At 41.0% G+C, this 26,728-nt stretch overlaps 3 protein-coding genes and 1 pseudogene across 4 annotated transcripts; 2 read left to right on the forward strand and 2 right to left on the reverse strand.

Annotated features, from left to right (window-relative positions):
• Positions 1–2,694: 2,694 nt before the first annotated feature.
• LOC115146620 (growth/differentiation factor 6-A-like) lies at positions 2,695–12,185 on the reverse strand. The gene is made up of 2 exons (XM_029688690.2): positions 11,746–12,185; positions 2,695–8,916 (listed from the first exon to the last, which is right to left on the reverse strand). The coding sequence occupies exons 1-2, from the start codon at positions 12,161–12,163 to the stop codon at positions 7,931–7,933; spliced, it is 1,404 nt and encodes a 467-aa protein (XP_029544550.1). The 5' UTR covers positions 12,164–12,185; the 3' UTR covers positions 2,695–7,930.
• A 1,356-nt stretch (positions 12,186–13,541) lies between these two features.
• Positions 13,542–15,601, forward strand: LOC115146775 (transmembrane protein 151B-like; annotated as a pseudogene).
• A 2,550-nt stretch (positions 15,602–18,151) lies between these two features.
• Positions 18,152–21,760, forward strand: mtres1 (mitochondrial transcription rescue factor 1). 2 transcript variants are annotated; one of them, XM_029687900.2, is made up of 4 exons: positions 18,152–18,259; positions 19,056–19,503; positions 19,775–19,847; positions 21,263–21,760. In XM_029687900.2, the coding sequence occupies exons 2-4, from the start codon at positions 19,076–19,078 to the stop codon at positions 21,443–21,445; spliced, it is 684 nt and encodes a 227-aa protein (XP_029543760.1). In that variant the 5' UTR covers positions 18,152–18,259; positions 19,056–19,075; the 3' UTR covers positions 21,446–21,760. The 2 variants fall into 2 exon arrangements, with proteins under 2 accessions (XP_029543760.1, XP_029543761.1); XM_029687901.2 differs by lacking the exon at positions 18,152–18,259 and adding an exon at positions 18,277–18,356.
• Positions 21,761–21,779: 19 nt separating this feature from the next.
• Positions 21,780–26,614, reverse strand: LOC115146099 (BEN domain-containing protein 3-like). Its single transcript, XM_029687899.2, has 4 exons — positions 25,882–26,614; positions 24,979–25,033; positions 24,632–24,828; positions 21,780–24,465 (listed from the first exon to the last, which is right to left on the reverse strand). Exons 2-4 carry the CDS (start codon positions 25,028–25,030, stop codon positions 22,216–22,218), a joined length of 2,499 nt encoding a protein of 832 aa, XP_029543759.2. The 5' UTR covers positions 25,031–25,033; positions 25,882–26,614; the 3' UTR covers positions 21,780–22,215.
• Between the last annotated feature and the right edge of the window lie 114 nt (positions 26,615–26,728).

Genomic DNA, 26,728 nt, shown 5'->3' on the forward strand with positions numbered 1-26,728 from the left:
GTAAGTTTTTCTGAACCTGGAAAATTATTGGAATTTTACAATTTATTGACTGCTTAAGTGAAGGCGATCTCTTTGAGTTTTGAATACAAAAAAACAAAATCAGTTATTTGACAAAAAAAATACTAATCTTGGAAGTAAGAGTTTGCTTTTGTCAGAGTAAGCTGTCTGCCCTTTTTGGGTCAGGAAGGATGTGTTGAGCTTGCTGACATCTGAAGGCTTTCAAATTCTAGGACTATAAAAAAGAAAAGGTTCTTAATTTGCCTTAGGGGAAAGTCATCCAAAATCTAAATGTTTTTTGAAGGAGTTCATATTTTGTTTTTGCTTGATTTAAATAAACTCAAGCTCAGGAATGACACCAATGGATTGAACTCCATTGAAGTTCTGAGGACTAAATCTTGGTCTGAGCATTGGCTACACATTATATCCCTCGTGGTCATCGTTTAGATTTTTCTGTGAATGGACTTGGCATTGACCATGGACTGATGGCCAAGGTGCCTGTGCTTGCTCTATCAAAGATCTGCTTTAGGTAGATGTCATATCTTACCCAACCCAAACCCCATGCTGGTTTTTACTTATGGAAAACATAGAGGGAAACATCTCCCTAGAGAAAACCATCACCAGCTGCATTGTGGAGACATTGGAGGAAAGAATCCCTGTGTAAACCAAGCCTACTTTAATCTCCCTCTTTGGCCCCATCAAAAGGAATGACAAAACCCCTTAATTAACTTATCCTTGATTTAAACCATGAGACACGGGTATTTTGTGGCGGGAAATGGAGTAATCCTGCCCTGGTGGTTTAAACTGGCAAAATCAAACAAGCATTACTGTGTTATGTCTCTTTGGTGGTGCAGGTCCCCTTGCGGGGACAAAAAAATACCCTGAAATATTCTGTATTTCTCCTGTTCCACCATCGTCTGCAACAAATCATCATTTTACAAAGTCCCTTTAATTGTTTCCCTTTGTTATGTTTTCTTTTGACATTGATACAGTAGCTTATTTTCAGCCTTCCTCAAATGTTTATAACAAAATTACATCATTTAATTTCCAAATCCCACAACAACAACTACAGTGCCTGAAGAAAGTATTCACACCCCTCAACATTTTCCACATTATGTTGTGCCTACAATGTCAAAGTGGAATTATGTTTTTTGATATGTTTACAAATGAATTCAAATGAAAATCTGAATTGTCTTGAGTCCATAAGTATTCAACCCCCTTTGTTAGGGCAAGCCTAAATAAGTTAATGAGTAAAAATGTGCTTAACAAGTCACATAATAAGTTGCATGAACACTTTGTGCAATAATAGTGTTTAACATTATTTTTTAATGACTACCTCATACAATTATCTGTATGGTCCCTCAGTCGAGCAGTGTATTTCAAATATAGATTCAACCACAAAGACCGGGAAGGTTTTCCAATGCCTCGCAACGAAAGGCACCTATTAAAAAAGCCGGCATTGAATATCCCTTTGAGCATGGTGAAGTTATTAATTACACTTTGGATGGTGTATCAATACACCCAGTCACTACAAAGATACAGGCGTCCTTCCCTAACTCAATTGCCGGAGAAGAAGGAAACCGCTCAGGGATTTCATTATGAGGCCAATGGTGTTTTTAAAACAGTTAAAGTTTAATGGCTGTGATAACAGAAAGCTGAGGATGGATCAACAACATTGTAGTTACTCCACAATACTAACTTAAATGACAGAGTGAAAAGATGGAACACTGTACAGAGTACAAATATTCTAAAACATGCATCCTATTTGCAATAAGGCACTAAAGTAAAACTGCAAAAAATGTGGCAAAGAAAGTAACTTCATTTCCTGAATTCAAAGCATTCTATTTGGGGCAAATCCAACACAAAACATCACTGAGTACCTCTCTTCATATGTTTAAGCATGGTGGTGGCTGTATCATACTATGTGTATGCTTGTCATCGGTACGCACTAGGGAGTTTTTTAGGATAAAAAATAAATGTAATAGAGCTAAGCACATGTCAAATCCTAGAGGAGAAACCTGGTTCAGTCTGCTTTCCAACAGACACTGGGAGACAAATTCACCTTTCAGCAGGACAATAACCTAAAACACAAGGCCAAATATACACTGGAGTTGAATGTTCCTGGGTGGCCTACTTACAGTTTTGACTTAAATCGGCTTGAAAATATATGGCAAGACTTGAAAATGGCTCTTTAGCAATGATCAACAACCAACTTAACTGAGCTTGAAAATATTGTACAATCCAGGTGTGCTAAACTCTTAGAGACTTACCCAGAAAGACTCACAGCTGTAATCATTGCCAAAGGTGATTCTAACATGTATTGACTCAGGGGGTTGAATACTAATCTAATCAAGATATACTAGTGTTTTATTTTACATGCATTTTTTTTTACAAATTCTATATTTTTTCTTCCACTTTGATATTACACAGTATTTTGTGTAGATCATTGACAAAAAAGGACAAATCCATTTTAATTCCACTTTGTAAGACGACAAAACATTTTAAAAGTCCATGGGTGTGAATACTTTCTGAAGGCACTGTGTGGGTTATTTTTGTCCCAAGGTCAAAAAAGTCTGTGTTTCAAATCTAGCTTGTGCTATACAGGGAAGACCGTGGTTGTCACAGTTTTTGCTCTAACCTGTATTACTAAGGCTCTCAAAGTCACTTACAGGAAGACTCAAAGGAAGATGATTCATATTATTATGAATACAATATTTAATAAAATAATCTTTACAAAAAAAACTGGTGAACATAACATGAGAATAAAAAGTGTGCTTACATATACTTTTTCAAATATATACTACTATAAAATATTTCCAAAAGAGAAAAGAGCTGTTTACAGTTCATTTACAATTACATTATGTACAGACCTTTATAACCCATAGAATACATACATACATACATACACACAGTGCATTTTACATGAACACATATCAAACTAATGGCCGTCTAACGGTTAAATCTCAAACATTTCCCTTCTCAACAAAATATGAACTTGACCAAGCTTTTCCTTGTACAATGATCTTTATACAGAAGCTACTACATGTCTTTAAAAATATGTGGGGGACTTTCATACAATTTGCGTTTCTTGCCAGAAATCAAATGCTCTCTAATATTCAATAAATCCAATCCATAAATGTGGAAAGGAGGAGAATGAAAAGGAAAAGGTTACCTTTATCTGAATTTCCCGTGAAAAGCATGGGGAAGACATCACATTTCAATAGGTTAAAGCAGAATTATGGGGAAATACACATTGCATAGATGTTGTTAAGTACTTGGAATTTTATATCAGAATCCCAATTCAATAACGAACCAATGCTCTTACACAAACAAAACTCTAAATATATTTTGTCAGTGTTAACAGCTACTAACTTTAACATTGCCCAGGTCAAACCACAACTGATGATATTGTTCAATTAGAATCAAGCATGCAGATCTCAAGTCAGAATACCTCCCACGGTGCCTTTGTAACAGGCCATCCTTGGACAAGCCGACCCAGGAGTCGGTCAGATGTTCACAACAACACTTTGTACTGGTGAAGCATCCATGAGTCTTGAAACAACATCCATCCTAACCATGGCACAGCTTTCACCTTTTGTTGCGTTAGAGTCTAGGATTTTGAGGCATTTTCCCCCAATGATCTTTACAACACTCAACACTACATCCTAACATGTGTCCATTGTTCTTGGCAAAATTGCTGAAGCTTTTGTCAAGTTGGATGGGGATCGTTGATTTACAGTAAACTCGGTCTTTCCACAGATTTTCAAACAGATTTAAGTTGAGTGGAGTCGCAAAATGTGCAACAAAATGTAACAACTGTGCAGGGGGAATACTATTTCAAGACAATGGACATGCTAAGACAAGCTGGCTGAAGTAAACATGCAATGAAGTATGGAAAAGCCCAATCACTTCCTTGTCCTGCCATTTTCATGAAAATGTGTTTGGCATTATGGATCACAAAGAAGCAGAAAAAAACAGTCATACAAAGTAGCTGTAATAGGACACGCACACAAACAAAGTGGAAAAAAATACAAATGTATCTAATATCAAGGCATAGCATACCAAAGGAGCTACTCTCTGGACTAAATTAGCTTTTGGGGTTTATTTTCTGCCTGCCACTTTTGTTTTATTATCCTTTGCCGTATTGATGTAATTTAGATAAAGGGTATACACGCTAATCAAGAAGCTCTTATGGTAACTATTTTCCACTGAGCAGAATGTCACTACAGTTGAAAAGATATTCAAAAAGGACGGTAACTTTGGTAGTAATCATGTTTCCATCAAAAATATGTAAAACAGGAATTTACAGGAAGTTGTATCATTACACCCCCTTTTTCTTAATGTTTGGGCAGTTTTATGTTTACATTTAAATAGAAACTCTGGAAAGTTGATTCGAACATTGCTATTGATCAATGTATGTTAGGCGAATTCAATGATGTTTGGGGAGTTGCATTATAGCCATGTATCGGCCTCCTGGAAATGATGTGCCACTAAATTTCCTCTGCTGTTTGAAAATATAACACAAGCAGAGGATTTCTTGTTTGTTTTTGAGCGTAGTCCTTTGTTCAAAATGCCACTATAGTCCGTTTTGCAGGATTTTGTTTTAATTCATAAAGAACCAAATCGGTTTAACATAACCGTAAAAGAAAACCGTAAAAAATAAACAATCTCTGGTTTGGACTAAAACATGTGGAACAAAATGCATGAAAGCTGTTTTGGATTTTGGTTAGAAATGAAATGAAATATTTTAACAGACAGAATTCCAAACAAAAGAAGCAAACACTCAAATATGGTAATTAGTACATTACATTTGACTCACAAATTGTATATCAGTACAAATACTCCTGTACTTAGAAATGCACTAGTCTGTAGTCATAAATGATCAACTATTTGCCTTTTGTGCAAAAACATGGGAATATATCTATTTGAAGAAATAAAACTAAATGTACATAAATCTTGATACACCACACGGGGGTCAATGCAGACAGAATGGTTTGGTAACTTCAAATTCTGTTCAAGAATCTTTGTTTGAATTTGACTTGGATTTACAGGAAATATAATTACATTTAAACTGAAACTCAGTGATATGACGTGACCACAAACAGCGTTAAATATATTACAGAGAGAGTGTGAAGCAAAAGGCTGATCTCTTTCACTAATACTATGAAATATCTGCAAGGGAGTTCTCTCTTAGGGACACCACATATGATCTGTGCCTAGTTTACACTTTGCAAGTGGTTTTGTTTCCTTTGTGTTGACTGTGCATATTTAGTTACCTTGTATTAATGTGATTCCACTGGGATTTGTGAAATAATATAGTGGGGAATTTACACTTAATTACCACCTTTGAAAAGCAGGTAATAACTTATTTATTGCTGTGATACCTGTATGTTTGGAATGACAATGAACAAACACGGCAGGGAAGAGTTGGCTAAAGCAGAAACATACACTACATGACCAAAAGTATGTAGACACCTGCTCATGGAACATCTCATTCTAAAATCTTGGGCATTAAATTGGGGTTGCTTTGCCTGTTGCTGCTATAACAGCCTCCACTCTTCTGGGAAGGCTTTCCACTAGATGTTGGAACATCGCAGTCAGCGTTCCAATTCATCCCAAAGGTGCTCGATGGGGTTGAGGTCAGGGCTCTGTGCAGGCCAGTCAAGTTTTTCCACACCGATCTTGACAATCCATTTCTGTATGGGACCTTGTTTTTCCGCAAATTTGGAAGCACGGAATCATCTAGAATGGCATTGTTGGATGTAGCATTAAGATTTCCCTTCACTGGAACTAAGGGGCCTAGCCCGAACCATGAAAAACAGCCAAGACCATTATTCCTCCTCCACCAATCTTTATAGTTGGCACTATGCATTGGGGCAGGTAGCGTTCTCCTGGCATCTGCCAAAACCAGATTTGTCCGTCGGACTGCCAGATGGTGAAGCGTGATTCATCACTCCAGAGAACACGTTTCCGCTGCTCCATAGTCCAATGGCGGCGAACTTTACACCACTCCGGACGAAGCTTGGCATTGCGCATGGTGATTTAAGGCTTGTGTGCAGCTGCTCTGCCATGGAAACCCATTTCATGAAGCTCCAGACAAACAGTTTGGAACTCGGTAGTGAGTGTTGCAACCGAGGACAGATGATTTTTACGCGCTTCAGCACTCAGCGGTCCCGTTCTGTGAGCTTGTGTGGCCTACCACTTCGCGGCTGAGCCGTTGTTGCTCTTAGACATTTCCACTCACAATAACAGCACTTACAGTTGACCCGGGGCAGCTCTAGCAGGGCAGAAATTGGACGAACTGACTTGTTGGAAAGGTGGCATCCTATGACGGTGCCGTGTTGAAAGTCACTGAGCTCTTCAGTAAGGCCATTCCACTGCCAATGTTTGTCTATGGAGATTGAATGGCTGTGTGCTCAATTTTATACACCTGAAGGGGTGTCCACATACTTTTGTATATATAGTGTATTTGGACCAGCAGGCTAACATGCCACTCTGGACTGAACTCTAAAATAAAATGGAATAGATGGAAATTACATCCAAAGACCAACACATGTTGCTGTTTGATCAATAGTATTTAGCAAAATCATGTGCTCTTATAATTCAGTACCTGGAGTGTTAAATGGTGAATTCCAATGTTCCATTTCCCTGACAAGGAATTCCTATGGACATTATATAGCCTATAGGTTCTGTGCTGTTGACAGGGAAATGAATCGCCATATCAATCAAAGTTAGCACGGGATCTGCTTGTTTAAGTCATGTACATTACCAGCTGTAGTAGAAAGCCTACTCTGCAAAAAAATGAAATTTCTCAGTTGCAAGCAATAATAAATCGGAGTCATGCCATAAAAATCTGCTTCAAATTCACCTTGTCGGCCTTCATTCATACCGCCTTCATTCATACCTTAAATGTTCCATATCATATACCTCTGATCTTTGCATAGTAATGATATAGAGTGATATAAGCAAATGCATTGTGACACAGCTATTTTTATAAGTTAACTGTGTAAATGGGTCCTATAGCATATCCCTAACTAAAGATCACTGTTCCTCCAACTTGGGCTGATAGACAGGTTTCTACAGCAGACAGCTCCATGAATGGGAGACGTTTTCTGTCTTGCTAAAGAGATGCATAACAATGTCCAGATTTCTCAATAATGACAGCAGCATTATCTAAAACATGTCCAAGGGATGACAGTAGGGTCTTGTGTGATGCAAACGGCAATATTCAAAAGTCCTTTTTGATTGTGTCCTCCCATACATTTGAAATGTTGTTTTAGTTAAGAGCAAGCACAGTGGGAGCAGTTCAGTGGAACTCAAACTGTCTTACTATGTCTTCTGATAGTTAAGGATATCAAATCATTTACTCCCATGCCTCTCTTATAGGCACACAAATGTACTCTAACGCTGTTGTCATAACGCTAGAAGTCTGGGGTTTTGTTCATTTCAATTCATTCTGTCTGCTGTTCAGCAAATTAAAAGCTAGGGCTGATGTTTTATACACCTTATCATAAATGGATTACTAAAGTAATGTAATAGAACCAAAGTCAGAAGCATATCAGTTGTTTAAGAATGGGATATTTACTCAAGTTGACAGCATCGAACAACATGCAGAGCCAAGGAGACAGAGAGAGAGAGAGAGAGAGAGAGGAGAGAGCCAGAGCATGTTATGAGTAAAGAAATGCTAAAGAGCTCATGAAATTAAATAGCAGCTCAATGACAAATTCTAATAAATTAAGCAGCAAATTAGATTATGTTCCACTCAAGTTAAGGCAGATCAGTAATGAGCATACTTGTCGGGACTTTTTTTCAGCAAATCACAAAATACAGTTGGTTTAGGGGGAAGAGATAGGGGAGGCCTGCGTTAACAAGCGCGTCAAACCACCAATTGATTTTCCGACAAGACAATCAGACATCCCCCTCTGTCGCAATGCTACCTGCAGCCACAGCTCTCCACCACCATGTCCTCATACTGCTTGTAGACCACATTGTTGCCAGAGTCAATGTAGAGGATGCTGATGGGGCTGAGTTTGGAGGGGACACAGCAGCTGGGCGGGCTGGAGTCAGGGTCCATAGAGTTCATAAGTGTCTGAATGATGGCGTGATTTGTTGGCTCCAGGTGTGAGCGCAGCGGAAAGTCACACACGCCCTCACAGTGGTGCGCCTCGTAATCCAGCGGTGCGATGATCCAGTCGTCCCAGCCCAGCTCCTTGAAGTTGACGTGGAGCTGCCTGCGGCTGCATCGAGTCTTCCTGCGCCCGCTGCCTCCACCACTCCTTCCTCCTCCTCCAACACCGACGCCTCCTCCCCCACCAGCTCCACCTATAGATCTGCTGGTCAGGGCAGTCCGGCGTCTGCGACGCCTGGATAGGTGACCAGAGAGGTCCAAAGGATCCAGAAAACCCATGTCTCCTCGCACTGCCTTTATCTGCTCCCTGATCTCCTTGAACAGGTTTTCTTTCCTGCGGGTGCGAGAAAAAGCCACCAGCAAGGCCCTCTCCTGGGGCTGCCGAGACTGGCGTCGCAGCCCTACTGTAAGAGGGTTGGCTGCCTCTTTAGTCAACTCCGAAATAACCAGCAGGTCAAAGCAGGCCACAAGGAGGTCGTTGCCTGCTGCTGTCCTGTGGCTCCTTCGTCGAGCCTTCACGCTTGCCCACACGTCAAATACATCCCATTTGGGAGGCTCGCCATCCAGAACGTCGACTGTCCTGGAATCCAGCAGCCGTCTTCCAGAGTTCCCCTCAGACGGACAAGTGTAGAGGAGAAGGCGATAAAGATTCCTGCCCCATGTCAGCACAGGAAGGAGATCCAGCGGTGGCTTTCTCAGGATCCTGAGTTCTGCCTCCACAAGCTCATCAGTCCTGGACAGACTGGAGAGATCGAAGAGATAGCGCTGGCCACTTCCCCAGGAGGAGTGATCTGTAGTGGAATCAAACAAAGGCTAGTCACTTGAATCTAACACTAACACACACATACACAGTTATTAAAACACACCTATTCCAAAAGAGGATGGGGAACGCAAACCAAGCACTGGACGTCAGCTGACTTAAATCTCTTTGAGTGTCTGCGGCCATATGTAAACAAGTCTTCAACGTTTGGCAGGAACTCCCCTCTCCTTGGTCAAGTGCAGTGGCTCTCTACGCTAGACAGAAAGCCTGTGGCCATGAAGCCCTGTCTGTGTGTCTCCCCCTCGGTGGGAATACCGTTTCCACATGCAAGCAACAGAGCTGACAAAAGCTGCAGGAGCAGGCCAGAAGGAAAGCACTTGGCTGACCTGTAGGCAGGCTCAAGTCCTTGGCAGTATGTGCTAATTACACTGATTGAGTGAGAGGAGGGCTTGGCGAGACACTGGAGAAACTGAAACTGAAGTGGCCTCAGCTCCCTTCCTCCTTCGGTCCATATTTCTCAAAGAGAGAAAGTGGTGGCTATAGAGATTTGAACACACCAAAGTGATGGGGATGTACTGTATAGTTGGTAGAATGTTTGGATTTCATATAGTGATGGGTGCACATACAGCTGTAGTCCACAAACAAACAGAAACCTGACACTCACCTGAATTATCACATACATGAAAAAAAAGACAAACAAATAATATTGAAATAATTTCTATGCATCTGATATGTTAGTCACGTCTACGTCCTCCCTCCCCAGAGAATTCAGTTTGGCACGTAACAGCTATTCACATCATCAGCCATACCACAGTTGCAACCATGACGGAGATGTGGCAATTGGCAGGGGGGAAAGCTTGCTAAGAGGGAACAGACTATCGCCTAACTTTCAAAAGTTTTCATGTTGACATTCAACCCAAGCAAGAGGTCTTGGGATACGGTGCAACCTGAGGACGAAACCGCAGTTCCATGGTTAAAACATGAAGGGACTTTCTTCTCCAATACAGATGGGTAGCATAAGAATCCAAGGCCAGATTGTGGTGTCGTGTCATCGATGCATTATGGAAGGGACCTCAAAATAAAACGGAATTGTGCACAGTGAGGCTCCTGCTGGAAAAGGACATTTAAGCCTTTGTTGAGTGCAGATGGTCTCTACCCCTTGTCTCCCTCTGAGAAAGACCAGCCAGGCTTAAGTGGAATACCCAGACAATGAAAGGTGAAGTGAGCAGCACTATCCTAGCAAATATCCGCTTGCAAGACAAAACAATGACATAACCCAGACTATGTTGTAATCTCAGTGAATAAAAGATAAAGCTGCATTCTTTTCATATATTTTGTGTCTACATGTACCTGAGGTGAACTTGCTCTGTGAGCTTTATGGGGGGGCAAGTTAATAGGACAGTCAGTGCACACATTTAAACTCCCACACAGGTGCACATTGACTTGATTACTTTGTTGGCAAAACTAAATTACATCAATAAAAAACTATAATATTGTCTCGTAAGACTACTAATTGCTGACTTTGAAACCAAAATACATGGAAATTATACTTCTCATATTTGATGCATTTAAATGATTGTGCATTGAGACAGAAAAGATGTTCATGCCTGTTTTGGAATCTAGTTTAAAATTATTTTTAATTACCTCCACTTTTACCTTCTAATTGTGTTTGTTCTTTAAAACAAGTTTGGAATCCTCAAAAAGATTATGTAAAATGACTATAGTCCTTTGAAAATAAAAACACATTTCTTAACACACAAGAATAACACACAGTTCTAACATATTTTGAGAGGAAGTAGAGAAATAATTCCTTGCCATAGGTCTACAAACCAAAATGTTGAATAATCATTGTTGTTATTATTATTACTATTATTGTTATTGTTATCATGTATAGGTTTACATGAACCTAAAACAGTGTCATTGTTATTATATTTACATGAAAATGTATTCCTTAAAAATCCCGATTAACAAATTGCACTATGCCCAATAAAAAAAACTGTTTTGGACATAGTTTCGGTACTTGTATTCCTGCAATTTAATTTGATGGAATAGGCCTACTGACAGAGTATACTTATTCAAACAAATATTCTATGTGAACACCCGTTTTAAATTACAAGTATGTTTTTATCAGCAACACCTGGACTCGGGGAAAGCAGGCCTTCTCGAAGTGTTTAGCTCAAGGTGCCAGTGAGGTTTATACATCACAGATGTTGGAAATACGAGACATTTGACTTCATATTTCGTTGGAAGTATTTAGAGTATTTAGAAAACTCCCATTTAAATGTGAAACAAATGTAGGCTACCTCCCCAAATAGACTAATGTTTCAGTTGTAGGTAGCCTACTTAAGACTTGTTAATACTTTTCAATAACGCATTGTTGCCAACATGACAGATGTCGGGATGTGGCGTAGGGGAGCATTTCAAATGAATGCATTCATCTTAAAATAATGACTGCTGGAGAAGGAAATTGTCAAGCAATTCGCTGTAAGGTTATCAGGTTTTTCAAGATATTGCAATTCGATGTTTCTATTTTCATTAATGAGGGGAAATCATGTTTTTTTTTTTTAAATGGCATAAAAGTTTTTTTTTAAACCCTATGACAGACATTTTTCTAAATATTCCCAAATCAGTTGTCTCGTATTTACCATATCATTTTCCAACACAGACTTGTCCAGATAGGTTGACCTATAATACAGCAATTTGCAGTAGGCTATGGATATTTGGATAACTGATTGATTGTAAACCATTAATCACAATTAATGTATTTGAATTGCCTTCGAACCCCAAATAAATGGCAACCACCATGATTAAGTCTACCCTGAGTGATAATAATAAACCTACTGATTTCACTTTCACCCACCTTTTCCTTGATCCACGAAACTGGTCACGGTGTTGGCGAGTCTTGCGGTGCGAGGAGCACTGCCGTTAAGCCCTCTGCTCTCTATCTCAGATAGTGTCCTGTATAGAGATACCATATACTCATGGGGGACGATAGTATAATTTATCGGAGGGTCTTTCCTGGACACCGCTGTCGGCTCTCTGCGACTCCGCTCATCCAGATGTGATACAAGCCCGTTATCATCCGCACCGGAGGGGTACTGCAATGATCCAAGTACCGCTGCCTCCAGAATATTCCCAAAGCACAGGGAAAGCCATAGCAAAGGAACAGCAGCCCTAATAGGATCCATTTTCAGTGGTCTATAGCTGTAAATGAGAAAGTTGGACGGGTTTGATGACTTTGGAAACTCCCCTTGGTCTTTAGATTGTGTTAATATCATGGATTTGGCTGACACTGAGTGGCTACATTGTCTTCTCTATTGCACTGTGTTCAACCAGCGCCCCTAGCGAGGAGCAACAATTGTAGGATACTTTTTCAATCAAGATGCTTTGAGTCTCACCATCTTTCCCAGCCAAAGTATAGGCTATCCTACTTATATTTCGGTAACTAGTCTACTTAATAGGATTTATTCATAAACCGTTACAAATTACTGTATATGGGGTCTATGAATAGTTTATGCATCTGTAATAAACCGTTAAAACACATAGGTTGAAATTGTGTTCTTGTTTTTTTGTTCCTTGCCAAATAGTGAGTTTATGTGACTTCACTGTTGCACATAGATAATTAGCCTGTTATTAATGCCAATGTATGCAGCTAATGACAAGGACACATATGAATGTGTTCGTTTATTTATAGATGCATAAATTATATTGGATTAATCTAATAATGAACCGTTACAGTATACCTCTTTTATACATCATTTCAAGTAGGCCCTATACCTTAATGTAAATAGTTATCCATTTTCAGTTATTCATAATATGCTGAGACATGTTGGAGAGGAAATTATCCATAAAGATCCTCATCTACTTTCAGTAGGGATGTTAATAAAAAATAGTCCTGCACAACAAATTAACACTTTTTACTGCCTTCGTTTTTTACTCATATTGTACGTGTGTAGGCCTACATTGCCATCTGCCGTTTCATTGAGGGTTTGCATTTCAGAACAATCTTTTAACCTGAACAAGCTCAAGACATATCGCATAACAATTTCACAATGTCTTGCCCGTCTGCTTTTTGTTTTCTTACCATTCTTTAGTGTTTATTTATAAATACAATTATAGTACATACTATTGTTATTAGTAGCCTAGGCAAGTATTAGGCTAGTAGGCTGAATCAGTTGTGTTGTTACTAGACAATTAGTAATTATATTGTTGTTGGGCTATTATTGTTAGATTGTTGTTCATATTGTAAAGTCTTTATAACAGGTGTGTATGAGCCGACCCAATTTGCTCAGGTTGACTATAATAAGATGCTTAGTGGAGAGGATAACTGCTGCATAACGACAAAGGTCACGTTACTTAATCTGAGTGAGGGAGTATTCAAACACGATTCTAAATACCCTGATTTCTTGTAAGACGCCACTGGTGTAAATGCTTTCTTGATCGCGACATTTTAGTCTGTTACCTGTATGTTTTATTCGATTAAATGTCTGCCATCAGCTCTCTCCGCTGCTGAATGCCTTTATTTAAAATGCATACCCTAAAGATCATAAGCAAATCAATCACGCTTTTTATGTGCAAAATTAACAACGGAAACTGGATAGACACAAGCAACTATATCTACTTTGGAGCAAGGAATCTAAGTAACCTCAATTCGGAAATTCGGCTGTGACAGCGAGTTAGAGCAGTACAACCACCGTTTTCGAGGATGACACCAGAGAAGAGGTACCACTCATATTATGCTGCCATACAATTTCCACAGGCCTTGCTATAATAAAAGCAACACATGGTCGAATATTGATGGCAATCGAAAGATTCAAGATGTACATTCGTACATCAGATGCCTGCTTTTACTCAGACCTCACTGTATTCAGGTGTAGCCTAGGATGAACAAGGCGGAAATAAAGCCATATAAAAAAAAAACATAAAAACATTAAGGGGGTATGAAGATTCATTTTATCCTGTTATTTAATTGTATTTTTTGATAGTATTTTCCTATCAAGATTGAAGCAAATTGCTTCAATATGTATATATATATATAAAATATGAGTCAAGCAACCTTGCAGTGAATTAAATAGGAGCTTCTTAGATGTGGTGGAAAATAGGATAAACATTGTGAATAAAACGTCAGAGACCTCAACAATGGTCATGAAATGTTGAATGGTTTGAAATACACTATCCTCCCTTTTTTTGCATGCTTTGAATTAACAGCAGAAGCACTTGAAACAATCCCTGATCAAGTCCCTGTGTAAAGAGAGCATCTGGAAAGGCCTGCTGCTCTCCATGCTCATGTACGGCTGCAAAGGAGCCACGGTGTGGTGCCATTTCACCAAGTTGACCCGCCTCACCTTTGACAGTGCCTTCAAAGGGAATTCCATGATGTACCATGACAGCCCCTGTTATGATGGCTACATCTACACCCCTCTGGCCTACTACTACACCTACTCATGCTCTACCTGCTCTACCTAGTGGAGTGCTGGCACCATGACAAGAGTGAGCTGCAGCATAAAATGGGACTTGGAAGGCATTTATGAACGTTTTCAAAGGATGCAGCAAGCTAAACCCTGCATCTGGTGGAAGACCATTAGCTACCACTATGTTAGACAGACCCGGCAGGTCACACACTACCGTAATGGGGACCCCTACACCAGCACCCAGGTCTACCAATAATGGGTCAACGCCCATGTGGCTGAGGCGGAATATGACAACGTTCACTGTGGGGTGAAGGACATCTCAAAACAACTGCATGGCCCCACTCACAGACCTGAGGTTCACTGAGTGTTTTAGTTTTGCTAATGTGGAGTCTGAGAAGTACCTCACCCAAAGAGCAAGGTTCTTCACAACGAGGAGCTAGATGACTGTATGGAGGTATGGGAGGATGCACCTGAAGGACATCAACTTAAAGGAGTGTGTGATTGTGTTTTCTCACCCTGACCACTGTCCATGGTATGGTGTCTCATCATGTGTTCTGGGCGGAATCATTTCTTACCTTCTCATGGCCCCTGAGAGTTGTCACAGAGTAACACACTGCCTATGTCTATTACCATGTAGAGAAGCTCTTCGGAGCGGATTACGTCCCTGTGACCCCTCTCGACAAATTCCCTTACAGCCACCTGATCCCCCGGGTTAACACAATCGACAGAACAGATCTGGAGTGGCACATCCGTTCCAACCAGCAGCTGGTGCCTAGCTACTCTGAGGCTTGTCTCATGGAAATGGCCCAGTGCTCCTCTGGTGGCTTCAGACAGAACTGCAAGCGCTGCCAATGGGCAATGAGCAGCTCCTCCATTTCTCCAGCAGTGCCCTCAGCTTATGTACCGGCACTAGCCCGCGCGTCGTCCAGGTGTCCTACAGCGACAGTCGCTTCTCCTTGGGCCGGCGTTATTGCTCGCAGCACAGCTTTTTCTGGAGGAGTAGAAACAGTTTGGATGAGCAGTTGAGTCCCAGTGAGAACATCCGCTGCCTGTCCGGACACCTAAGCACTGACGACGAGGACCCCCCTGGATTACCAGGATGCTCTCTGCTTCCCAGTGCTCATTGTCCACTGTAGTGACAACTGCCACAATCATGTCCACTGCAGGGAGAGCTACCACAATCGCAGGTCCTTTCATAGGAATGGGAATGTGGAGACCTCCCTTGGACAATGCAGTGTATTCACAGATTCCATGACTTTGTGTATGAACAAAGATGTATGTCCGCAGGAAACTAACAACTCCTGAAAACCGCATAGCATAAGATTGTTAATGGGTCTGTGTATATGCAAATCTTAGGTGATTAGTTCCTCAATACCTTTTAACTAGAAATCTCTATTGGTTCCATTTTGGCTGTGATAACACAAAAATGTGGAGATGTTACCAAAAAGAGAATTAGAGGGAGCATACTTAATTTCACACAGGACACCGGATAAGACATGAGAAATACTCCATATATAACAGACTGACCCTAGCCCCCCAACACATAAGCTATTGCAGCATAAATACTGAAGCCTGGAGGATGTTTCTACAACTTGATTGGAGTCCACCTGTGGTAAATTCAATTGATTGGACATGATTTGGAAAGGCACACACCTGTCTATATAAAGTCCCACAGTTGACAGTGGAAGTCAGAGCATAAACCAAGCCATGAGGTCCGAGACAGGATTGTGTCGAGGCACAGATCTGGGGAAGGGTACCAAAATATTTCTGCAGCATTGAAGGTCCCCAAGAACACAGTGGCCTCCATCATTCTTAAATGGAAGAAGTTTAGAACCCCCAAGACTTCCTAGAGCTGGCCGACCGGTCAAACTGAGCAATCGGGGGAGAAGGGCCTTGGTCAGGGAGGTGACTAAGAAGCCGATGGTCACTCTGACAAGAGTGACCTCTGTGGAGATGGGAGGACCTTCCAGAAGGACAACCATCTCTGCAGCACTCCACCAATCAGGCCTTTATGGTGGAGTTGCCAGACGGAAGCCATTCCTCAGTAAACCTGCTCCAGAGTGTTCAGGACCTTGGACTGGGATGAAGATTCACCTTCCAACAGGACAAGACCCTAAGCACACAGCCAAGACAATGCAGGAGTGGCTTCGGGACAAGTCTCTGAATGTCCTTGAGTGGCCCAGTCAGAGTCTGGACTTGAACCCGAACTACCATCTCTGGAGGGACCTGAAAATAGCTGTGCAGTTGACGCTACCCATCTAACTTGACAGAGCTTGAGAGGATCTGCATAGAAGAATGGGGGAAACTCCCCGAATACAGGTGTGCCAAGCTTGTAGCGTCATACCCAAGAAGATTTGAGGCTGTAATCACTGCCAAAGGTGCTTCAACAAAGTACTGAGTAAAGGATCTGAATACTTACGTACATTTCTATTTTCGGTTTTTATTTCTAATAAATTTGCAAACATTTCTAAAAACCTGTTTTTGCTTTGTCATTATGGGGTATTGTGTGTAGATTGATGAGGGTAAAAAAACGTTTTAATCAATTTTAGAATAAGGCTGTAACACAACAAAATGTGGAAAAGGTAACATTTTGTGACTCTGAATACTTTGAAGGCACTGTAAACGGTGCCTTCAGAAAGTGTTCATACCCCTTGACTTATTCCACATTTTGTTATGTTACAGCCTTGATTCAAAATGGATTAAATAGATTTGGGATGAGTTGGCTGCAGAGTGAAGGAAAAGCAGCCAACAAGTGCTCAGCATATGTGAGAACTCCTTCAAGACTGTTGGAAGAGCTACCTCATGAAGCTGGTTGAGAGAATGCCAAGAGTGTGCAAAGCTGTCATCGAGGCAAAGGGTGGCTACTTTGAAGAATCTCAAATATAAAATATATTTAGATTTGTTTAACACTTTTTTGGTTACTAAATTATTCCAAATGTGTTATTTTATAGTTTTTATGTCTTCACTATTATTGTACAATTTAGAAAATAGTTCAAATGAAGAAAAACCCTTGAATGAGTAGGTGTGTCCAAACTTTTGACTGGTACTATATATATATATATATATATATATATATATATATATTGTGTGTGTGTGTGTGTGTGTGTGTGTGTGTATATAATGTACTGTATGTATATATTAACAGTATAACATGTCTGGAAAATACATCAAATATGCAAACATGACAGTGATGGGAAAGGAAATTATTGTGCAATGTAAATAAGATTTTGCACCAAAATCATCACAAATCAAGAGATTACAGGAGGCATAAATAGGCTACATTGTCACCCGTTTTTGAGGAACCTCATGTACTTTAAATTATTTAAAAACATAATTAACAAACTCTGATGAAGGTTTTTTTCATTGAAATGCTGGAAATTATTAATTTAAAAGTTATGGCGCAAACAATAATGGTTTTCGTGAGGTGTAAATCCACCTGTACACCTTCTTTTCAAACTCCTACCCCCCCCCCCCCCCCCTCTCTTGCTTTTATGCAGATTGTATATTCCTCTATTATGTCTCGTAGAAATGTATGTGTTGGATTACTAGTCAGATATGATGATTATGGTGCCAATGGTCCATCTTTTTTGCCTTCACAATTAATTTTCTATGTTTACGTCTCTTGTCTTAGGTCTCTCTTTATGGAGTCGTGTGTTGTCTCTCTTGTCGGGATGTGTGTTTTGTCCTTTATTTGTATTTATTCATGTTTAATCCCAGCCCCCGTCCCCACAGGAGGCTTTTTGCCTTTTGGTAGACCGTCATTGTAAATAAGAATTTGTTCCTAACCGATTTGCCTAGTTAAATACAGGTTAAATAAAAAATACAGCGGACTTTTAATTTGAAGGATTGTCTAATTTGATGCGGAAGTGATATTACTGCTGCTGACCTTCACACGGGTCATGTTATAAGTACCTAGCTAGCTATCAAGCTAACTGAATGAAGAAGACTCGTCTCAAAATAAAGGTAACTACGACATGAATGGGCTTAGCTACAACCACTAATCATGAGGGGAAACAACGTTTGTTAGCTACTAGCTGTATTGCTTATCTCTTGTAGCAAGGTATTTATTTGTTAGCTAAACTAATGTGACACATTACAAAGTAAACTCACTTTAGCCTAGGTTGACAAACAATTATTTGTGTTTTTTTTTTTTGTTGACCTAGACTTAAGTTAGCTAGCCACACATATCATGTACCCTAGCTGTGGACGAGAATAGGTTGCGTGCACTGCATAATATAAACAATGTGATTATGTAGCTAGCTGCTGCATGTCAATTAGTTAACCTTAGTTAAAAACAAACGAGATAACGGTAGCTTGTGCACTAGTTAGTTAAAGCTATTCAACCCTAATGAATGCTACTCTTATGGCCACACCCCCACATACATTTTCTTTAACGTTTTAATATACCCTTTATTAAACTAGGCATGTCAGTTAAGAACAAATTATTATTTACAATGACGGCCTAACCCGGACACCGCAGAGCCAATTATGCGACTCCCAATCACGGCCAGTTGTGATACAGCCTGGAATTTATCAGGGTCTGTCGTGACGCCTCTATCACTGAAATGCAGTGCCTTAGACCGCTGCACGACTCTGGAGGCATACCATTACCATAGTGGGCCACCAACATAACATGACAATGTATCCTATCTATATTACATATATAGTTATTGATTTCCTAAAGGCTTGTTGTACCAAAAATCCACATTCAACTGCTTTTTGTAACTCTAGTTGTAAACCACTGTCTACTTTTTTCAAGTCACAAGGAGGAGCTACAGCATGCAGGGATTGTTGATACAGGCCCTGGCACTGAGACAGTTGGGAAGGCTGAGTACCCGAAAGCTGCTGAACCCTGGACCGGGACCTTACTGGACAGAATGGTGCCCAAGGACACTACACACCCGCCAGCTGTGTGGTTCCCCCTCTTTCCTGACCCTTGGGGGACATAAGCTTCCTAAACGCTGGAATTCAGCTAAGAGCAGGTTGGTTCTTCATCACGTGAGGTTCAAAAGCAGCAAGAAGAAAGGAGGCGCAAAGGTGGTACAGGAAGAGGAAGGAGATGATGAAAAGGACCTGGAGGACAGTGACTATGACGATGAACCTGAGGATGACTCCAGTGTGCCAAAAGACTACAAAGACATAGAGAAATATGTGCAGTCCTTTCGATATGATGTTATCATGAAAGCTGGCCTTGACATAGCACGCAAGTGAGTTGTTACAGAGATATGCCTTTGTTTTCAAATGGATGCACTCAAGGAGATAAAGAGGGTTGGGTTATGGTATCATTAATATTTGACATCAATATTGACAACAATTTGAGGGAATCCAAATGGGTCGACTTTGAGCACCTCTCTCCTGAAAGCTTCAATGAAGAGAGATGAGGTCAAATTATTTGATTGATATGGAATTACTTAAAATGCTCTAATCTAGGCCTATCCTCAGTGGCCAACTGAATTGTTGTTATTGTCTTTATTTCAGCAAAGTGGAGGATGCATTCTATGGCAACAAGCTTTGGCTAAATGGACAGAAACTTGTCAAGAAAAGTAAATTGGTGAGTTACTTTTGTGCCTAGTAATGATGTATAAAATAAACAATATTTCTGTCAACCTTCAACATCTTACAGGACTGTTAGGATCCAAACCCACCCCCCATGAACTGAAGTGGTAGAGAAGTCTAACCAACTGGATTGTCAGGGACAAGTCTAGGGGCTCGATTAAATCCGTAGCACAGAATATGCGCACTATAGCGCGACTGAAATTTGAAGGCAATGTTTCCTCGTTCGGAGACTGCATTTACGGTAAATAACCTTAATATTTAAATTGTGCTTGTAATAGCAGCCGAAGCATCACCCATATGGGTGCTACACTTTTCATGGTGCATCTGTTAAAGCCTACCTACAGAAGGATTAACTGTGAACTTCAGAAACAGAGGTGCCTAATGAACAGCTCCGGGCCTGCCTGTCTAATGTTTCTCCCTCCCTGACCATCGACACCACCTCCACTCAAGCTACTCCTTTACTGAACTGCATCATCATCCAGCTGTAGAAGACCATCTCCCATGAACTGCCAGCTCCCCTAAGTTTATTTTTTAAATCGACTGATAAAACGACTGATTCTGTATGATAAGCGCTATATAAACAATCTATACTGAACAAAAATAAAAACAACATGCACCAATTTCAAAGATTTTACCCGTTACAATTCATATAAGGAAATTGGGCAATTTAAATGTATTGGGCCCAAATATATTCATTTCACATGACTGGGCAAGAGTGCAGCCATGGGTGGGCATAGGCCCACCCACTTGGGAGTCAGGCCCGGCCAATCAGACGTTCGTTTTCCCCATAAGAGGGCTTTATTACAGACAGAAATACTCCTCGGCACCCGCTCAGATGATCCCGCAGGTGAAATTGCCGGAAGTGGAGGTCCTGGGCTGGCATGGTTATACATGGTTGTGAGGCTAGTTGAACGTACTACCAAATTCTCTAAAATTACGTTTGAGGCGGCTTATGGTAAAGAAATTAACTTTCACTTCTCTGGCAACACCACTGGACATTACTGCAGTCAGCATGCCAATTACACGCTCCCTCAACTTTAGACATCTGTGTGGTATTGTGTTGACAACTGCACATTTTAGTGGCCTTCTGTCCACAGCACAAAGTGCACTTGTGTAATGATTGTGGTGTTTAATCAGCTTCTTGATATGCCACACCTGTCAGGTGGCTGGATTATCTTTGTAAAGGAGAAATGCTCACTAACAGGGATGTAAACATTTGTGGTCAAAATTTGAGATGCGCGTTTTGTGCGTATTAAAAATTTCTGGGGTCTTTTATCAGCTCATGAAACATGGGATCAACATTTTACATGTTTTATATTTTTGTTCAGTAGATATCGCAGATCTTCAGCAATATGGATTGAATCAAACCCTAAGTTTCTTAATTGTACCCATCTTTGGTTCTCTCTTCAGGTTAAAGTTGGGGACACCTTGGACCTGGTATTGTTAGAGAACAAAGAAACAGACACTGTCACGCTTTTGAGAGTCATCATTAAGAAGGAATTGGGTGAATCCAAGGATGGAGACCGGTACAAAGTTGTTCTGAGGCGCTGGAAAAACTTAGAACTTCCCAAGCAGAATGCCTTTAAACAATGAGTTTGTGTACAATACTGAATACACCACTCCCCATTGACAAGGGATTTGGAATATCTATGTCTATGCATGTTACTACATCAAAGTGAATGGTGCATTTTTTTTTTACATAGTCTTCTTGGTATGTGTCATCATTGGCTTATCTGTTTTCAAATGGCTTTGGGCCTTGACACAATTTTCTATTAACAAATATTAGTAAGACGACTTCTCAATATTACTATGTAATTATGAAATGGATGGTCATGGTTTGAATTAGATGCAAGGGGATACGTGTGGGATAAGTTATAGAGTGCTAATAAAGTGAAATGCTGAATTTGACTGACTTGATTACGAATGGTTTAACGGGATCTGTTGCCATGGTTTAATACATATTTATAATACAAAATTCTATAAGAAGGTAAAACATTGTTATAAAAGACCAGTAGTGCCACAAGCAATGGAAAAAACAATCACCATTTTTATCCATCTTTGCCTGTGATCTGTCTTTGTAATATTTACATGGTTATTGTTAAGGCTATACATCTTATATACAGGGTAAATTAGATGAGCTATGACACTTGTTTTGGTGTATACATACAGTCTATAATCTCAAACAAGCAGACGATGAAAAACTAATACTGTAGTTCAATATTACAAATACATTGAGTACTAATTAAATGCCTTTACAAGTTGGCCTTATCCTAAACAGGACAGTGTGCAAAGGCTCCACTATGCTATTCAGCTTCTGTACTTGTGCAAATATTTAGAATAAAAAATAGTCTTTAGCTTTGCTACTAGGACACAGTATTTGATCTCTTGGCCTTCTTCAGAATGTCACACTTCTTGCGGTTGGGCCGCCGGCATCGCTCATCTATGCTTGGCACACATTCATAATGCCAGACCTCCTCCATCTTCTCAACTGGGTACACGGCTTCTACATAGTGGCGGATGAGCCTGAGACGCACTGGATCCAGCTGCTTCTTGTTGCAGGCGCCTGAATGGTTATACTGAAGCCGCAGGTTCTCCTGAGTGAAGAGCTCAGGGAAGAGGCGCACCAGTAGGCGGGCGGCAAAGTTTCCCACTGAAAGGCTCTGCTGGACAATCTCTCGCACCTCAGTGTCTGAGAGCAAGTAGACCAAAGGCACTGGGAAGTCTGGAATCGACACCTTCAATTCCTCCAGGGGGATCATGCAGAAGTCTTTGCTACTTTTTTCAGGGGGTAGTGGAGGGATCTCAAAGTCCTCCAAGTGCTCTGTGTTGAGCTGGTTCACTTGGCAAGCAGCCACAAAGTCCACAGGCCCTTGCTCCAACTCCGGAGCATAGACTTTGGGTTGCTGCTGGTACGACCTCCGTTGTTCCATGTCTCGTCGCCTGCACCGCTCGTCCAGTTTACCCACAAATTCCAGGGTCCACACTCTGTCATTCTTGGCCTGTGGATATAGTAGCTCTACATAGTGGCGAATAAGGTTGACCCGCACAGGATCAAGCTGTTTCTTCCCGAGAGAGCCACTACAGTTGTAATGCTTCCGTGTGTTCTCGTAGGTGAAGAGCTCAGGGAATGTAAGTACCAAGAGGCGAGAGGCAAAGTTCCCAATTGACAAGCTACCGTCATAGTTGTTCCTCAGTTGCTCCCTAGAGAGCAGATACCCTTGAGGCACACTGAAATCTGGTAGGGGGATCTCAAGTTGTTCAAAATCGACTGGCACAAGCAACGACTTTTTTGACCTATGACCCGGTCTCTCGTAGTCACACATGTCACTGATCTTGATGATAGAGACATCATCAGGGAGGCTTGTGGAGCCATAGCTCTCATCGTTCATGTTCTCAGGCTCACTGCCATTACCGTTACTGTGATAACCCTCTATTGCATCTTCTATGCGCTGCACACACACATGCAGCCAACTATCCTCTGGGACGTCAGGAAAATTAGCTTCCATGTACTTACGGATAATCTCTATCCTGTCCGAGTCCAGGATCATCTTTCCCACACTACCCTCTGGTAATTTCCCCTCCTTAAAAACCTCTGGGAAAACTCTGTTTACAAGAAACATAAAGTCTTCAGGGGAGGAGAGCTTATCAAGATCCTCTCCAACCTCCTGAGTGTCAAACACAAGGTCTGGCACTACTACTTTATTGTTGGTGTGGTCACTATTGGAGTCTAAGTCGATGTGCACTTCTTTCCCCTCCTCATTTATAAAATGGCAGGGCTGGTTCCGTTCAGCTTTTAAACCAAAGTCTGTAATAGTCTGTCTCCCACATGACTGTGGCCCGCTCTCCATATCCTTCTGAGCCCAGAAGCGGTTAAAGAAGTTATTAATCTGTAATAGGCATTCATCCTGCCAAATGTTGTTATTCTTTACCAGAGGAAAACACACCTTCACATAGTTGCGTATTAGCTGCAACTGTAGGGAATCCAACGTTCTCTTGTTGACAATACAACCAGGAGTGCACACCTTGGCTTTAAAAAGTTCTGGGAAGAGATGTACTAGCAGTCGACAACCCAACTCGCCAGCATTTGATGTCTGCTCCATCAGTTGACTCAGCTCCTCACTTGTCAACAGGTATTCTGGAGGAGGCTGGAACTCAGTTGCCATCTCTGAGGGTTTGACCTGTTTCTTGATGCGAGTGACCTCCAGGGAAAGTAGATCCACCTTGCTGTGCAGTTGGGTCATGCTTGAGTTAAGCGTATTGAGGATGAAAAACATCTTCTCAATGAGGGAGTATAGATTAGAGTCTGTTGAAGACATGGACCCTGCTGCCCCCAGGGCAGAGAGGGGTTCACTTCGGCTGTGCTCCCCTGTATTGACCAGTTGAGGGGATAAGAGATTGCTGTAGCTTAGCTGCACTCCTCCCTCATGCTGAGCCTGCTGGTCCAGGCTTGATATGTGCTTCTTCTCTGTGATTCTGTGAGAGATGCTGTACAGAGGCTTCCTGTAAGAGGCTATAGTCTTCTCCTGGGCAGGGTCCTTCTCTGCAGATGTCAGGCAGAGAGATTGTGGCCTTGTGGACTCTTCAGACAATCTCCTCAGCAAGCGCCGCCCTGCCTACACAGAGACAACAACAACATTATGCATTTCTTATCTCAAATTTAAAAAACGATGTATTTTTAATGTCCTGTAAATAAAAACAGGAATAAGCAAGTCTGTGTCTATTTGATGACATTTGTCTATTTACCAAATGAAGTTAGATTATGCCATTTCACTAATTTACCTCACTAGAGACCCTGACTCTTTTGCTGCTGGTAGACTGGAGCAATTCAGAATTGTGTGAGTCACAGCCCATGTCCTTGGCAATACGTTTCCTGGTGGCCTCACTAGTTCCAAGGTACCATCTGCGGGGTCCTTCAGTTGTCTCACTAATAGTACATTCATCTGTCTCCGTCTTGATGTCTTGAATGGGTTCTCGCTCTGCAGAAAATAAACATTTCAAATCATTGTTATGTTATTTCCAATATACAGCTTGATTAGATTTCCCCACTTTAGCTGTTGCTAAATCCAAACAGTTTGGAAGTGAATAGTTGCAATAACAGTATAATTAATTAAATGGTTTATACTTACCTATCTCCAGCATTTCGCCATCTGTGTTTTCCCTATGGTCAGAGGAATTCATATCCTATAGTAAAACAATAGAATACAAATAAATAAAACCTGCAACATCACTGTTTATGCCATTTTCAGAATTCCAATCTCACTGCACTGGTAAGTAACCTTGACTGTTGTAATTTCTCTAAATAGGCACATTACTTTGATTGCATTGTCCTAATGTTGTTATATTGTTGGAGACTTTATCTTTCAAATTAAAAGTAACATTATATGCTTCAACAACAATTGTGATTGTTGTTCCATAGAAAAAGTCAAGCATTTGATGTAATAGTGTTATAATCAATCAGGCCCTTGTCTCCTGCACCGCTTTATATGTTCATAGGCATACATGGATGATATTCTGAACCCGTGCTATTTGATCAGCTGCTTGGGCGCATGTTTACTTAACGAAAATTCGCAGTAAGCTACGTTCAGTTTACAATTAAATATAAGACACTAACTTGTGCTCTATTGTTTAACTTCTAACAGTGTGTGAGTTTTGTGTTCTCTGATGCAAGAGGACTCAGTCTGTGGAGGCTTTATATGATTTGCTTCACTCGCCCCCTTCGGTATCTGTCCCATCCACTTCCTCATTCTTCTACACTAGAAGCCCATGAACCAAAACATGAACACACACACACACACCCACCCACACCCACACTGTTAAACTTTTCCCACTGGAAATAAAAACTTCAGCCTTTCATGGCAATTAAAAAACGCTATGACATGTATTTGAATACACAGAAAATACATATTTCTACTTTGCATTACAGCTAGCTTATAATTTCGTGACGCGTCAGTGTATATCCTTGTACGAGTTTTCCCCACTCTTCGTGGAATTGTCCAAATGAAAACACAGATGCTTTAGCTCGAACTCACCTTTACGGTTTAATGTATTCCTTTGCAGTAATGGAAGACGTGGTCAACATCTCTGCCGTGGGAATTTCACACTGTTCGTGTTTCTCCTTTTTTGGAAGAGGGGTCTGTGTCGTCTCGCGTTACGTGTCGGGGCGCGCGCCTGCAGTGTCATTTCCGCACAGCTGTGGATGTGTCTTGTGTGGCGGTGTGGCCTGTGAAGCTAGCGACAATAAGGATTAGCCACAAAAGAGGAATTTGCGATTTGCCTTCAAAGTGTATTAGACTGCATATTTGTGTTGTGTTTTGTGGGTGTCACTGAGTAGGCTGATAACCCCATTTCATTGGTGTGCACGCCATAGTACTGTCCAATATTAAATGTTCAACAACGCAATAGACTAACTGGGGAGGTGATTTCCCAGGGTCAAAATCATGCAATAAACTATGACGCAAATATTTGTGTAAACTCTTTGGGATTGTAATCTGTGTGTGTCACTGACAAGGCTGATACCTAATTTCCATAGCTAAGGCTGCACATAGCCCTTGATATGACTCTCAGTTCCATTACGTTACACATAAGAGTCTGTACGGGGAGTTTTGTTAAGAGCCCCAACACTCAATCTGAACATTAACAACTGTCGCTTGCGGTACGGTTTTGGAAGCATAAAGACCTTATATTCCATATCAGCTAGAAATTCTATTTAAAAAAAGTTAAATTGATACACACCTTGATAGGGTTAGTGTTCCCACACGGCCATATTTTCATGTTTACAATGCTTGTTTACGGAAGACATGAGGCGAACGACCACCTGCGCTAATTACCTATCTAGCATGCTCCGAACACCTGTGTGTAAGCATAACTCGGGAAGCG

The sequence above is a fragment of the Oncorhynchus nerka genome, linkage group LG18, assembly GCF_034236695.1.
Source record: "Oncorhynchus nerka isolate Pitt River linkage group LG18, Oner_Uvic_2.0, whole genome shotgun sequence".
NCBI lineage: Eukaryota > Metazoa > Chordata > Actinopteri > Salmoniformes > Salmonidae > Oncorhynchus > Oncorhynchus nerka.

Bases quoted from the DNA above. Each gene is read 5' to 3' on its own strand.
- LOC115146620 (XM_029688690.2), bottom strand. From the start codon at position 12,163: ATGATATTAACACAATCTAAAGACCAAGGGGAGTTTCCAAAGTCATCA. The intron at 8,917-11,745 runs GTGGGTGAAAGT...ATTCCACTACAG, and splicing joins TTTCGTGGATCAAGGAAAAG to ATCACTCCTCCTGGGGAAGT.
- LOC115146099 (XM_029687899.2), bottom strand. From the start codon at position 25,030: ATGAATTCCTCTGACCATAGGGAAAACACAGATGGCGAAATGCTGGAG. The intron at 24,829-24,978 runs GTAAGTATAAAC...TATTTTCTGCAG, and splicing joins TGGCGAAATGCTGGAGATAG to AGCGAGAACCCATTCAAGAC. The intron at 24,466-24,631 runs GTAAATTAGTGA...GTCTCTGTGTAG, and splicing joins GAGTCAGGGTCTCTAGTGAG to GCAGGGCGGCGCTTGCTGAG.
- mtres1 (XM_029687900.2), top strand. From the start codon at position 19,076: ATGCAGGGATTGTTGATACAGGCCCTGGCACTGAGACAGTTGGGAAGG. The intron at 19,504-19,774 runs GTGAGTTGTTAC...TCTTTATTTCAG, and splicing joins GGCCTTGACATAGCACGCAA to CAAAGTGGAGGATGCATTCT. The intron at 19,848-21,262 runs GTGAGTTACTTT...TTCTCTCTTCAG, and splicing joins TTGTCAAGAAAAGTAAATTG to GTTAAAGTTGGGGACACCTT.